Source organism: Lampris incognitus, chromosome 1 (assembly GCF_029633865.1).
Source record: "Lampris incognitus isolate fLamInc1 chromosome 1, fLamInc1.hap2, whole genome shotgun sequence".
NCBI classification, from domain to species: domain Eukaryota; kingdom Metazoa; phylum Chordata; class Actinopteri; order Lampriformes; family Lampridae; genus Lampris; species Lampris incognitus.
In genome coordinates this window covers 18,003,643-18,018,057 of record NC_079211.1, presented here as the reverse complement: position 1 = coordinate 18,018,057, position 14,415 = coordinate 18,003,643, and the positions used below count along the sequence as shown (strand labels likewise).

The 14,415-nt window shown below is 42.0% G+C and overlaps 2 protein-coding genes across 2 annotated transcripts; one reads left to right on the top strand and one right to left on the bottom strand.

Moving 5' to 3' along the window:
* Positions 1 to 6,016: 6,016 nt before the first annotated feature.
* On the bottom strand, positions 6,017 to 7,588 carry foxi3b (forkhead box I3b). The gene is made up of 2 exons (XM_056293583.1): positions 6,816 to 7,588; positions 6,017 to 6,585 (listed from the first exon to the last, which is right to left on the bottom strand). The coding sequence occupies exons 1-2, from the start codon at positions 7,414 to 7,416 to the stop codon at positions 6,017 to 6,019; spliced, it is 1,170 nt and encodes a 389-aa protein (XP_056149558.1). The 5' UTR covers positions 7,417 to 7,588.
* Positions 7,589 to 9,255: 1,667 nt separating this feature from the next.
* Positions 9,256 to 9,874, top strand: syce3 (synaptonemal complex central element protein 3). The gene is made up of 2 exons (XM_056276445.1): positions 9,256 to 9,349; positions 9,720 to 9,874. Exons 1-2 carry the CDS (start codon positions 9,256 to 9,258, stop codon positions 9,872 to 9,874), a joined length of 249 nt encoding a protein of 82 aa, XP_056132420.1.
* The last annotated feature ends 4,541 nt before the right edge of the window (positions 9,875 to 14,415 follow it).

Sequence of the window (14,415 nt, the reverse complement as noted above, 5' to 3'; positions counted from 1 at the left end):
AGGATTTATAGATTTTAATCGCATCACTCTGTTGAGCAATAATTCTACAGCCTAAGGCAAGGCAGGCTCGTAGCCGAGGCGTGGTTGATGGATGCTGTTTGCTCCTTCTATCATCGAAAAACTAATGCATTCCACACAATACATGCCTATTACCTTGCACCATGTTATGTCGCACACGCATTGTGAATGCTACACATGGCACTGTTAGCATAACATCTCCTAGCTGCGGGCATACGCAGTGAGCACACAACCCCTCTGGACACACTGGGAGCACATGCTGTCAACAGATGGGTCAAAGTGTGTGGACAAAACAAAAACATTGAGAGATGGATCCGGCAGTTAATATTAAGTCATATTAACTGCCAGGAACACACAACAATTCCAGGAGGTAGCTGTCAAATGCGAGAAACGGACTTAAAAGAGTCCCGCATTATCAAATGTGCGTAAGAGCCGTGAGCTTGGAAAAAAAGAGTTCACTGACTTCGGCTTCAGTAAGTTCATAAGGTAAATCCCTCAGGTTTACCAGTTCTTATCTGGCAAGCTCCATCTGGAGCGTTCCGTTCTGTCTGACCTTGTCACCCACATCCGTGGAATGATTAACGGTCACAAATTTGCATCAGTTTTAAAACTGTCTGAATAAGATGACAGAAGTCGGCATGTACTGTTAATGGAGTCTCCAAGACAAAAGCCCTATGATATTTCTGTTGGCAGATCCACTCAGACAGAGAGCTCATGGGGGAGACGAGATGAGGGACAATACAAGGGCAACCCCCATCTTGTACACCACGCTTCAGCCGCCGACTTGGGCGTTGAATAAGAGAGATAGGAGAAAAAAAACTGGCAATGAAAACGTTTGAAAATGCCAAGACAATTTGAGATGGGCATGTAGCATGTTCAGACAGACATCTTTAAAATGTATGGCAATGTTCTCGTTCACCTCCTCCTTCCCTACCTCGTAAAATTCCCCCGCTCTTTTTTCTTTCTTTCTGTCTTTCTTTCTTTCTTTGGCTTCATGTTAGTGTTCATAACTGGAGTAGTAGGCTTGATGTCTGGAAAAAGTAGGTTATTTGCATGTGAATTTGGCACAGCCGTAATTCCAGACTGAGTTCTGAGGTTTGCAAGACAGCGAGATAATTTGCACAGTTATATCAGACGCGCTGGTAAGCTAGATGAGACAGATACAGCGGGACCTTAAGACCCACCATTTGCAACTTCATCACAGGCTTTGAAGTCAGTTATGCAAATTCGGACAGGTTACTCTCCTTACCTCCAACTACTAAGACAGTATGTAAGTTGTGCCAGGAAGTTACATTCTACATCATCTCTGTTCTATGTATGAAAAAGTGTGTGTGTGCGTGTGTGCGTGTGTGCGTGTGTGCGTGCGTGCGTGCGTGCGTGCGTGCGTGCGTGCGTGCGTGTGTGTGTGTGTGAATGAGTGTTTGAGCGTAAGTTGGGGGATTCATTTTTCTTTCTGTGTTTAGGGTAAATGGTAGTCATGCTGCCTGTGTTTCAGGGTAAATAAATGCCTTAGGGCAGCAGACGACTATCAAATTTGTGATCTTTATCGAAATAGCATGTGCAAGAACATTTCTAAAATGCAGAGTTAAAAACTAGAGCTAAAATAAATATGTGTTTTCAGTTGCACCGAAACACATTTATTTTACCTCTATTTGAGCCCGTGTTTCCCAGTGAAACTGTATTTTTCAGATGGGACACTGACTCAAGTCATTTTATAAATGAATTGAGCAAGCATTAATCATCGCAGGTGACTGACTCACGGAGCCCTAAACATCCAGCATGTTGGGGGAAGAATAGAAGAATAGAGATGACCAGATGATCAGTCAGTATTGCCCCTGGTGCAATATTTATTGTTGGGCACCAAGGTTGCAATTCACTGTATGAATATTAATCGAGAAAAAAATAGTATGAAAAGTGACCCAAGGTATAATTGCTGCAGGAACGTGCACACAAGCAGGGTGTTCAAGTCATATGAAGCAGGGAGTAACAACCAAGCCATCTTGTTTAGAAAAGGCGTTTTGCTTTTTGCATGATTATTTATGCATTGCTCATAGAGTAAACATTGAACAATATACACTACCGTTCAAAAGTTTGGGATCACCCAAACAATTTTGTGTTTTCCATGAAAAGTCACACTTATTCACCACCATATGTTGTGAAATGAATAGAAAATAGAGTCAAGACATTGACAAGGTTAGAAATAATGATTTGTATTTGAAATAAGATTTTTTTTACATCAAACTTTGCTTTCGTCAAAGAATCCTCCATTTGCAGCAATTACAGCATTGCAGACCTTTGGCATTCTAGCTGTTAATTTGTTGAGGTAATCTGGAGAAATTGCACCCCACGCTTCCAGAAGCAGCTCCCACAAGTTGGATTGGTTGGATGGGCACTTCTTTGAGCAGATTGAGTTTCTGGAGCATCACATTTGTGGGGTCAATTAAACGCTCAAAATGGCCAGAAAAAGAGAACTTTCATCTGAAACTCGACAGTCTATTCTTGTTCTTAGAAATGAAGGCTATTCCATGCGAGAAATTGCTAAGAAATTGAAGATTTCCTACACCGGTGTGTACTACTCCCTTCAGAGGACAGCACAAACAGGCTCTAACCAGAGTAGAAAAAGAAGTGGGAGGCCGCGTTGCACAACTGAGCAAGAAGATAAGTACATTAGAGTCTCTAGTTTGAGAAACAGACGCCTCACAGGTCCCCAACTGGCATCTTCATTAAATAGTACCCGCAAAACACCAGTGTCAACATCTACAGTGAAGAGGCGGCTGCGGGATTCTGGGCTTCAGGGCAGAGTGGCAAAGAAAAAGCCATATCTGAGACTGACCAATAAAAGAAAAAGATTAAGATGGGCAAAAGAACACAGACATTGGACAGAGGAAGACTGGAAAAAAGTGTTGTGGACGGATGAATCCAAGTTTGAGGTGTTTGGATCACAAAGAAGAACGTTTGTGAGACGCAGAACAAATGAAAAGATGCTGGAAGTATGCCTGACGCCATCTGTTAAGCATGGTGGAGGTAATGTGATGGTCTGGGGTTGCTTTGGTGCTGGTAAGGTGGGAGATTTGTACAGGGTAAAAGGGATTCTGAATAAGGAAGGCTATCACTCCATTTTGCAACGCCATGCCATACCCAGTGGACAGCGCTTGATTGGAGCCAATTTCATCCTACAACAGGACAATGACCCTAAACACACCTCCAAATTGTGCAAGAACTATTTAGAGCAGAAGCAGGCAGCTGGTATTCTATCGGTAATGGAGTGGCCAGCGCAGTCACCAGATCTGAACCCCATTGAGCTGTTGTGGGAGCAGCTTGACCGTATGGTACGCAAGAAGTGCCCATCCAACCAATCCAACTTGTGGGAGCTGCTTCTGGAAGCGTGGGGTGCAATTTCTCCAGATTACCTCAACAAATTAACAGCTAGAATGCCAAAGGTCTGCAATGCTGTAATTGCTGCAAATGGAGGATTCTTTGACGAAAGCAAAGTTTGATGTAAAAAAAATCTTATTTCAAATACAAATCATTATTTCTAACCTTGTCAATGTCTTGACTCTATTTTCTATTCATTTCACAACATATGGTGGTGAATAAGTGTGGATTTTCATGGAAAACACAAAATTGTTTGGGTGATCCCAAACTTTTGAACGGTATACAAAAACAAAATTTCTACACAAAATTACCTGGTTTAAGATATTGACTGGTATGGCTGTGTGATACAAGGTGTGTTGGCATTCATAATGTTGGCACTTTTTTTTTACTTATGCATTGACCACACTGTGTGGTGACACTATGATATAAATATTCATGTGGCTGCCTACCCCCTCTTTACAGGTGGTCCCTCTCCCCTAATGAGATGTCAACTGTCTTTCCAGTAAGCAGGATAGATGGAATGAGCGGATGACTCATGAGAGGCAGAATGGGAATGGGGATATTCGTCATTTAAGGGAATCAGTTAACCATCCATCACAGAGCTATCAGGTTTCATACTGGCATTCAGGTGGTCGTCGCTTCTCTGACAAACTGTTTTCTGTCAGTATAGGCTTAGTTACATATTTTGTTTTTCTTTGGGGGGGGCGTATTTTGGAGCAGAGTTGCATGAATGACAACAACATTTAATGCCTTTCACTACTCCCCTGAGGACCCACCTGAGGACCCACCTGAGGACCAACCTTGTAAATTACGAAAAATATAAAGAAAAAGGCTACTTAACAGCCCCTAAAACTTTGATTCCTATCAAAACACAAAATGAACCCCTTATGAGGATATTGTGTACAGTCAGTTAAACCAGTGAACCAACAACATAAATGTGTACAGAAATATTATATATACTAGAAAACTTAAAATATATACTAGAAAACTTATACATACAGACATGTCTACAAAATCCGCCATTTGTGTACGGAGAATCTCATATTACAAGTTCACCACATTGCATATATCAAGCCATCACTAAAGTCACTGAACTGGTTAACACCTAAATCTAGAAGACATTTCCATTGGTTGCTATTTCTTTTTAAAGGTATTTTCTTAACTTATCCTTCTTACTTAAAACTATTTTTAATTCCATATAGATCATCGTATCGTCTAAGGCATAGCGAGCATCCTTTTTTTCTTTGTTCCTAGAATTTCTAATGAAATTGGGTGATGCGCCTTTAAATCTAAAGCTCCGTCTGATTGGACCAGCCTTCCCAGTTCAATTAGAGCCATTACTTCCTCTCATCACTGCATCTCTTTTGATCTTTCTTCGAACTCACTCTTGCTTGTAATTATACTCCAGGTATGGAAATAATTTGTCTGTAATGTGCAGGTGCATATTAATGTATGTCTCTAGCTTTGTATGGGTATGTGCACATTAACTGTATGTATTTTTGGCATTTTAGGGGAATCATGTTTGTGGGGGAGTGGCTAGCCCTGGGAGAGCTTTTGTCTGTGTATGTGTGAATGTAGTTGTGTTGTTTGTTGTATGTACTGTAGTTTCTGTATATTTGTGTTAAGGACCCCCTTGAAAACGAGGTGGTTCATCTCAAGGGGTTTATCCCTCTAATAAAATGTCATCATCATCTGGAGCAGAGTTACATGAATGATAATGACAACAACATTTAATGCCTTTCAGTACTCTCCCGAGGACCCATCCAGCCTTGTAAATTACAAAAAATATAAAGAAAAACCCAACTTCACAGCCCCAAAAACATTTATTCATATAAAAAGCATAAAATTGACCATGTGTACCATGCCTTTTGAGGATATTGTGTACACTGTCAGTTAAACCAATGAACCAACAATATAAATGTATACAGAAACATTATATATACTAGAAACATTATACATACAGACATATTTACAAAATCCACCACTTGTGTATTAAGAATCTATTACAAGTTCACCACATTGCATATATCAAGCCATCACTGCTGAGTCCTGAACATAGACCTTCCCTTTATCTGTTGCTGATCATATATAGGCAGCACCCATAGAGTACTCAAAATATGCTGTCTGAGCTTTGTGTGGCTGATACCATCAAAGAAGAGTAGATAGCCGAGTGGAATGGTCTGATGTCAGCAGGAGATCTGATCAAGGATCTGTTAATAATGAGTCAGATCTGACTGAGTCAGGCTTTGGACAGAATAAACGCTGATTTAAGATCTGATAGTGAGGCAGACTGGGGTTTTTGGGAGTGTCCCTTGTAGAGCTTTGCGCCTGACTCAGCTGTTCCTGTGGGAATCAGATGCTTTCAACTCGACCATCACACGCTTTAGTCTCAACTGTCTCGTTCAGTGCACACACAGCTATTTGTATGTGTGTGTGTGTGTGTGTGTGTGTGTGTGTGTGTGTGTGCGCGCATGTGCGTGCATGCATGCATGCAAGTATTTGAGTATATCTAACTACATTTGTATAATCTGTTTGATTGCAGCATAGCCTCTCCAGAAATTAAATAACCAGACAGGTCAATGTTCATGTTAAAGGTCTCCTGTAATCTCATCAGAAAGTCACATCAGACCTCTGTGCCTTCACGTGGATAGAGGATCCCTGTTGATCCCAGTCCAGGGTAGAAATGCCCATTGAACTGGCTAAGGATGGGACTACTGTACCCCAGGGAAGAGTGGGTGGGTGAAGAAGAGAGCGCAGGGGGTTGCTGCAGCGATGATGCCCACTCTGGGCCACCTGCGCTGGGTGAGTAACTACCAAAACCCCCAGGCTGCGTGAGCCTCTGAGGCCCATCCATGGGAAGGTTGATCTGCAGTGGCCTACTTAACCCATCTCCCCCCACCTCATTCACTGCCCCAGTTGTCACGCCAGACATTTCAGACAAGAAGCTGCTCAGACAGGGTGCTGGGCCTGACGATGAAGGAGAGGGAATCCTGTCTGGTGGAGGGGAGATATCAAGGGCAGGGTTGCTGGGGTTTTTAGGGCTGCCCCTCTCACTGTCCCCTGTCTCTGGAGCCCCCGAGCCCCCCTCCCCACCAGGTAGGGAGTCAGACTTCCTCTTCCTTTTGCGACGGAAGTTTCCATTGTCAAACATCTTCTCGCAGTTTGGGTCTAGTGTCCAATAGTTGCCTTTCCCTACAAAGGTGAGAGTGCAGAACAGGTGAGAAGCTGAGAAATTTAGAACAGGGGCAAATAAGTTGCAGACATGAAAAACAGAAGTTATATAGGGCTATATAAAATGAAACATAATAAAATATAATGAAATACATTTAAACAGTATGAGCCATTGCCACTTCATAGAAAGGCATCTAGTACAGTTAGAAAATAAAGACACAGGTTTGTCAAACAATATTAAATGCACATACCTGGATCGTCCTCATCTCTTGGTACTTTCTTGAAGCAGTCATTGAGTGACAGATTGTGTCTGATGGAATTCTGCCAGCCAGCCTTGCTCTTGTTGTAGAAGGGGAAGTTGTCAGCCACATACTGGTAAATTTGACTTAATGTCAGCCTTCTTTCTGGAGCTCCATGAATAGCCATGGCAATGAGAGCAGAGTAAGAGTAAGGTGGTCTGACCAGCTTCATCAGGTCCTCCTGAGAGGGAAGAGAGAACCATCCCAATTCCCCTCCTGGGCCCCCAGCCCCAGTGGGGCCCAGGTAAGGCCTCTGCATGCCATAGTGCTGAGGCACAAAAGGGGGGCCAGGGTTCCCAGGCGGTCCGTTGGTGGCCAGGTAAGAAGGTGTGTTGATCCCAGAACCATTGAACCAGAGGTAGGGGTTGGGTGAGGAGGTGGTGTAGTCACTCAGGTCATAAGATGATGGGGTGGTGCGCTGGGGGCTCGGCAATGAGGGAGGAGGGTAGTAACAGTCACTGTACATGCTGAGTTCAGGGGGCTCCTGGCCTAAGCTGGGAAATTGTGGGCCACACCGAGGAGGAGACTGGCCTTGGGCCTCAAACGAAGACATGACAAAGACAAAGTTTGTTCTCACCTACCAGTTTTCTCTCAAGCCTTTGCCCTTGGGTGTCCTCTCCTTGCGTGTCAAAATATTTTGGCTTGATTGCAGATACTCCCAATATCTTCCTTTTCTCGTTCTCAGTCCGAAGCAAGTCTTTATTTCAGTGTGTGAGTTGATACAAAAGTCCGTCAACAGGTTCCTAGGTTTTATTGGTCTCTACTCTCTTCTATTTTTCTATGCTGTATACCTGTTGCCTTTGTCCTTGGTTTATGTCAGAGATGCCACTTGTCACACCTGTTATATGTTTCCCTGGAAACACCCACAGTCTCTTTTGATTGGCTGTTTTCTCAGGTGAGCGTTTCTTTCTGTTTTCACTTTTTTTTCTTTTGTCAGCTTGTCCCTTGAGGGGTTTTACTCATGCTCAATTAAGGAATTTTCCACTTTTGCTGTTACACTATCTAGTCCATTATAAAATGTAATTATGAAATTAAAGTCATGCTGATAGGCTGACTTCAAAAGTTGCTAGTTTTTTTTGACTAGCCAATTTGGATTAGCCAATTATTTATAAGGTATTTACTTCATTATTTTTCTACACATCATTTGAGTGATTATAGACTGTTTTGTATTGATTTGTAAACAAGTTTCTCCTAAAATTGTTCATGTTCACAAAGGTAGAAATGAGAACCAATAATGCGTTACCATCCACGGATAAAGTGGATTTGATTTTTAGTAGGGATGCACCAATATCACCTTCTCACTGCAGATACCAACTACAATCTTTTATGAAAATTGAAAAAAAATGGTCACCAACTGATCTGAACCCTTTCTTTTCATGAAAGAGGATCATTAATTTGGGGTCAATAGGCAAAATAATTGCAATAGAGTCTGTTTTTTTTCTCATACATTAAAGCAAAACAGTAAATCAGTTAAGCCATTTTGTTTTTATCCGTGACATGTTATTAACAGTATCCAATTATAGTGTTGGGTAAAATCTCCAATACCAATAGTCCAGTTTAGCTGCTAGGATAGGCTCCAACACCCCGCGACCCTGATTAGGATAAGTGGCCTGGAAAATTAATGGATAGATGGATGTATCGATGCATCCCTACATATTAGGTTACTACTACTACTACCACTACTACTACTACTACTACTACTACTACTACTACTACTACTACTACTACTACTGTGTGTTACAACTGCTGGAGCAGCCGAACGTGGTAGTAGTAGTAACAACAACAGCAACAACAATAATAATTAATAATATCCATCCATTATCCAAACCGCTCATGCTGCTCAGGGTCGCGGGGATGCTGAAGCCTATCCCAGCAGTCACTGGGCGGCAGGCGGGGAGACACCCTGGACAGGCCACGAGTCCATCACAGGGCATAATAATAATAATAATGATAATAATAATAACCGACGAGACAAAATTATTCCATAAGTAGGATAGCTAGGTTATTCATAATGGATAGTTTTCTTCTTTTCTTTTTTTTGTGGTTCCGCATGAAGTTCGTTGGCACGTTGACCTGATTCTAACGTTGCGATGGAAAAGCTCGTCGTTGACCAAACCACCGTACGGAAAACATCGTCGTTTTACCGTATGTTCCAAACGTTAAACTGATAATTGTCCAAAATAATACCCCTAGTAACTGCCTATTGATATTCAGTTATCACACGTATCCTGGCTCATGTTGCTAAAAGGGTAATTTACCCCACAATTTGGAAGAACCTTTCCAACCGGCGAGGTTCCGTTTAGCTAGCCGTGCTATCGGAGTCAGCGTTAGCTGCGTTAGCTGCGCTGGCGCCGGTCAGCGCCGCTCGTCGACAGTTATTGCCCGTTTGCAGATGGCCGACTCAGAGCTTAAGCGGAGCAGCGACGAGGACATGCAGATGACCCAGGATTTAGAGGGAATGATAGAAGACATGGAAAATATGTCAGGTTTGGAGTTTACTTTTTATATCCCATTTTAACGTGTGGAAAAACGCGTGTAACACGTATGGCTCTGATTAGCTCTGTCCCCGACAGTAAGGGTGGGTGGGTCTTGGGTTAAGTTCCATCTTGCCTATCTGAGTATAGGAGTTCACACCATTGTATCACTGTGCCATTGTTAAAAGTACGTTTCTTGTTGATCAAATATGTATTTTAAAATCCAGAAATCGTTTGCCTTTTTTGTTGTTGTTGTTATTGTGTCATAATTTGGTATAGCTAATGGATGGTTGTAAGGTGTTGTTAGAAAAGCAGTTTTCAGTTATGTTCTTTGGACCTGTAACATGTTATAGAGCATTGCTTGTTTCCTCCACACATGTAGTGCAGCTGACCTGGATGGTCCATGACATGGTTGTGCTGCGAACCAGTCCAGAGCACCAGAAGTCCATGCAGAGCCTGGAGGAAGCTTACCTCAGCTGCAGGGCTGTTATCTGTGGGGGTAATGACCAGGAAATGCAGCAGGAAGCACAGAATTAAAACGTTACCTCACTTCCGCCCCACTGACCGACATGAGATGTGATTGGAGATGTGTTTATGAGATGTTAAGAGATTCCAAATTACTGGGAGAATTAACTTGTAAGTTTTGGGTTCCATTTAAAACATGTGCTTCTTTACCATACCACTGCAACTACTATGAACAACTGCATGCTGGACTGATGTTTATGACATACCAGTTTTAGCTTCACAAGACTCTTTCACATTGTTGTCTGTACACCACAGCCCCTAGTTAGTTGATGGTATAGTATAGCCAGCATGTAACCCTTGTGTTGTCTAAAAAGTTGTTCATTGTGTTTAACTCGCTGAGTGAAATGAATGAAACATTCTGAAAACTGAGAATGCTTTTTGTTTTTTGCTGTCTTATATCTACAAGTTATATAATCAATCTATTATGAATTCACATTATTTTTTATCCCAAGAGGTATAACTCCTCAGACTAAAGACGTGAACATGTGCAAACATGACACGAACAAGCAAAATTTGATTTTTCTTTAGCAGTTCAAATCAGCTTTGCCCGTAATGACATTTTGTGTTGTTTTTTTGGGCTCATATATTTGAATTTGAACAGCCCTACCTAGTTTGATGTATTACTTTCTTATTTATTTCTTTCTTTATTAGATGGAAAAGGTTGAAAAGAACACCCAACAATGTGATTTCACCACCACTATTGATATGAAATAGATATTGAGAGGGCTGGACTCCCTGTCTGCCAGCATGAACCAACTGGCATGCACTATGTGTGGGTGTATCCTGTTTTCTTCCCATAACCCTGCTCCAGGATATCTTTCGAGGTAAATTATGGTGGTAAAATGAACTTCAGTGATTTGCAAATATGCAAAGCACATATTATAACCGCAACTAGATTTGAAATCTGATATTCGGAAGCGTACTAATCGCCAACTGCTGCGCAGTTTAACGATGCATGTAGACTCCAGTGGTGCCTCCTTGCTGATGAGCAGATAGGTGTAACTGAAAGATCTTTCTTTCAGCGTCACCCACTCGACTATTTGATGTAAGATATAATGTTACGTCGCTGCCAAGGGCGACAGCTGATTTAAAAACCGGCAAAAACAGTACCCTTCCTACTGTGTTGTCAGACCTGATGGAAAGTATCAGCGACCTCCTACTTTAAAGCCCGGAGGCCAGAAAAACAAAAACAAAACAGGGATTAGCCAGATCGCATTGAAACTGGAGAGATAAAGGCCTGTTACTGCACTGTCGCTGTGACAATGACACATGGACAGCCATGAGTAAATCAGGATTTTACTCAAGTAGGAGAATGAAACGTTCGCCAAGCAATTATCAATCAGATAAACTGTTAGATGGTAATGTAAAGCACAATGTGTGGCAGTAATATGCTCAGATGCCTGCACTTCGCTCAAGTAATATTTCATCTTAGCTGGGAAATAAACTCCACTAAATTAATTTTAGATGTTGGAAAAAGAGAACTTGGACCATATTTCTGTTTTCCTATTTTTTTTTTAAAGATATCTTTTTCTGCCTGCAGTGTAAACTTAGCTGAAGCAGTGCGATCTGATTTTGTGTGGCGGCCGCCCTGGCAAGCTGGTGTTTCTGGAAAGAACCGAGGAGGAACCAAAGGAACCTTGTGCCAAATCTGATGAATGAGTGAGAGCATGGGGTGATGGTGTGTATTTGGATGTATAACTTGTTAAGTTTTATGTAGGAAAACAGTCTTTTTCTCAATGCCCAATCTTTTAAGCAAAATGCAAAATAAGGTGATAACTGAATTGGAATTGGGAAGCGGGATTGTGGCATTTGTGTATGCTGCTTAGGCTTTCACAGAACAAAACAAACCACACAGACTCGAATGCAAACATACATTAACTTTCACACATACACTCATAAGCACACACACACACACACACACACACACACACACACACACACACACACACACACACACACGCACGCACGCATGTACACACCATCCTACGCTTGGCATCGGCACAAGTCAGAATACTGAAGTGTGCACGAGACAGCATTGAGTACTCCAGAGTCCGTGGCATCAGTGAGCAGCAGCACGTGTATGATGGCTGGACATCACCCTCACAATGCAGCATGGCACAGATCAGCAGCAAGCAACCAAAAAGAAAGCAAAAAAAACAAAACAAAATATATATGTTCATATTGTTGATAATGGGATCATCATATTCATTTTACTTAACTTTCTCATGGCCAGTGCCCGCAGAGAAGGATTTGCCTTTGTTGTGAATATTGTTGACCAAGCCCTCAATTCAGCATGATCAGGGCGTTATGCTGCTCAGATGTGCCTTTTGAACAGTCCCTCACCACTAATTCTCCACTCTTACACATGCAAAACCACATGCAGTTATGTGTCATGTCAAATGATCTCACACAATTCTGTGAAATATATGTGAGTTGTTTTTCTCAAGAAAAGCATGAAAAGTGACATTGGGAGAGATTGTTGCAGATTTTGACCTTCGAAGAAAGTTGAATCGGTTCATCTGGACACAACGTTTATTGACAGAAATGTTTCATCCCTCGTCACAGTGACTTCGTCTGTCTAAACTGTCTGCAGGTATCCCCACCCTTATAAACAATGCAGTTGTACGTAAATCACATAAGGGTGGGGACACCTGCAGTCGGTTTAGACTGAAGAGGTCACTGTGACGAGGGATGAAACGTTTCTCTCAATGAACGTTGTGTCCAGATGAGCTGATTCAGCTTTCTGTGATTGTCTTACCTGGATTATTGAGCTGCATAATGACAGATTTTGACCTTGTTCACCTTCCCGAGAACATGCACTCTGGCTCACCATAACAAGAAATACATGTATAATAAGGGTCAGAGTCTTTTTTCTGTCACAATGATGAGACTGTCTGGTGTTAATGCAAATGAAATTAAAGCAACTAACACATGTTAATAAACAACCCAAGAAAGTACAACGCTCAATGCAGGAGTTGTCAACGCTGTGGTTCGTTGGCGACTGTCATTATTTCTACAAGATTGCCGCCTGCTGTTCACCTTCCCAAATTAAACAATTTGCGTAGTTGCCAGGGAAAATTAAAGCCTTGATCAGAGTTACTGCCTTTTTGCTCAAATTGCTTGGTATATAAAAACGAAGATTATAATAACGTTCAATTTAATGTTCTCTTAATTGTTAACTATGATTTTAGGGAGATGTGAGGGTTGTTAATGTGACAGTTTTACTGGTCCTGTGAAGGCAAATGTCCCCATACACGTCATTAGAGCCATGCTCTTAACTGCACATGACTGTTTTCCTTAGTAAAAATGGACAATGTACATCAGTGTGTCTAGGTTTGCAGTAAAGGGAGTTTGCCGTTGGACGCTGGATGGTGGTTAATGGGCGCCCTCTGCTGGACATGGCGGGTAGCACACAAGATCGCAACAAAACGTTTTGTTTCTGGCAATTTAGAACTGTACTATTTACAACAAGCACTACATAACTGCGGGGGGAAGTTCACAGCGTCTTCTTATTTTTTGGAAGCTCTTTTGGGTGTTGTTTATTGCTCTTGTAGGCTGCAGCAGACAGGGTTAGGGTTATGTAAAAGGCGTTGTCCAAGCTTATAGTCTTATCAGGGCAAAAAAAAAAAAGAAAAGAAGCATTTATCCTGATCACCGCTACACACATGATAGTGATGTCAAACGTACAGTGACCAGATGCTACCCATGCCTGTACAACAGAGAGTGGTCCATTCTTAACTGTGCTGTGTCACTCTCCGTGAATGTGATGCTAATACTTCTGGTTTTACACTGGGAACTTGAGAAGCGCATGCTCGGTCGTTTGCTTGAGAGTTCAGTGTATAATATGTACAAAGATATTCTGTATAGATGAACATCTGCTTGATAGAAATTTCATGATGTCAGACAGGGTAGATGGGCTCTTACATTCTGGTAAAACTGAGAGGCTCACACTTGTTTGCACACACACACACACACACACACACACACACACACACACACACCAATAACTGTACTCCATTGATGCTGCCCTTAATTGCCACCCAATTGCCGACCACTGTAGCTGGGGAGAGCAGGATATGTCATACACACTCACCCAGATCATAAAATTCACCCAGTGTGTTTGAGGTATTTTACAATAGGTCATCAAATTACATTTTAATGAATGAGAGAACTGTAGTGATATTAATCAAATTGCTTACAACAACAGTTAAGGGGCATCATATATTTTAATTTCAAATCCACATAAAAAGAGGCGGCACGGTGGCGCAGTGGTTAGCGCGGTCGCCTCAAGGCAACAAGGTCCTGGGTTTGAGCCCCGGGGTAGTCCAACCTTGGGGGTTGTCCTCTGTGTGGAGTTTGCATGTTCTCCTGTGTCTGTATGGGATTCCTGTGGGTGCTCTGGTCTCCTCCCATGGTCCAAAGACATGTAGGTCAGATGAGTTGGCTGTACTAAATTGTCCCTAGGTGTGTGTGTGTGTTTAGATAGATAATTTTAGTAGCTACACAACCAAGGTTGGTGGAATTTGTTTTTGGTGGAACACTTTACACTCTGC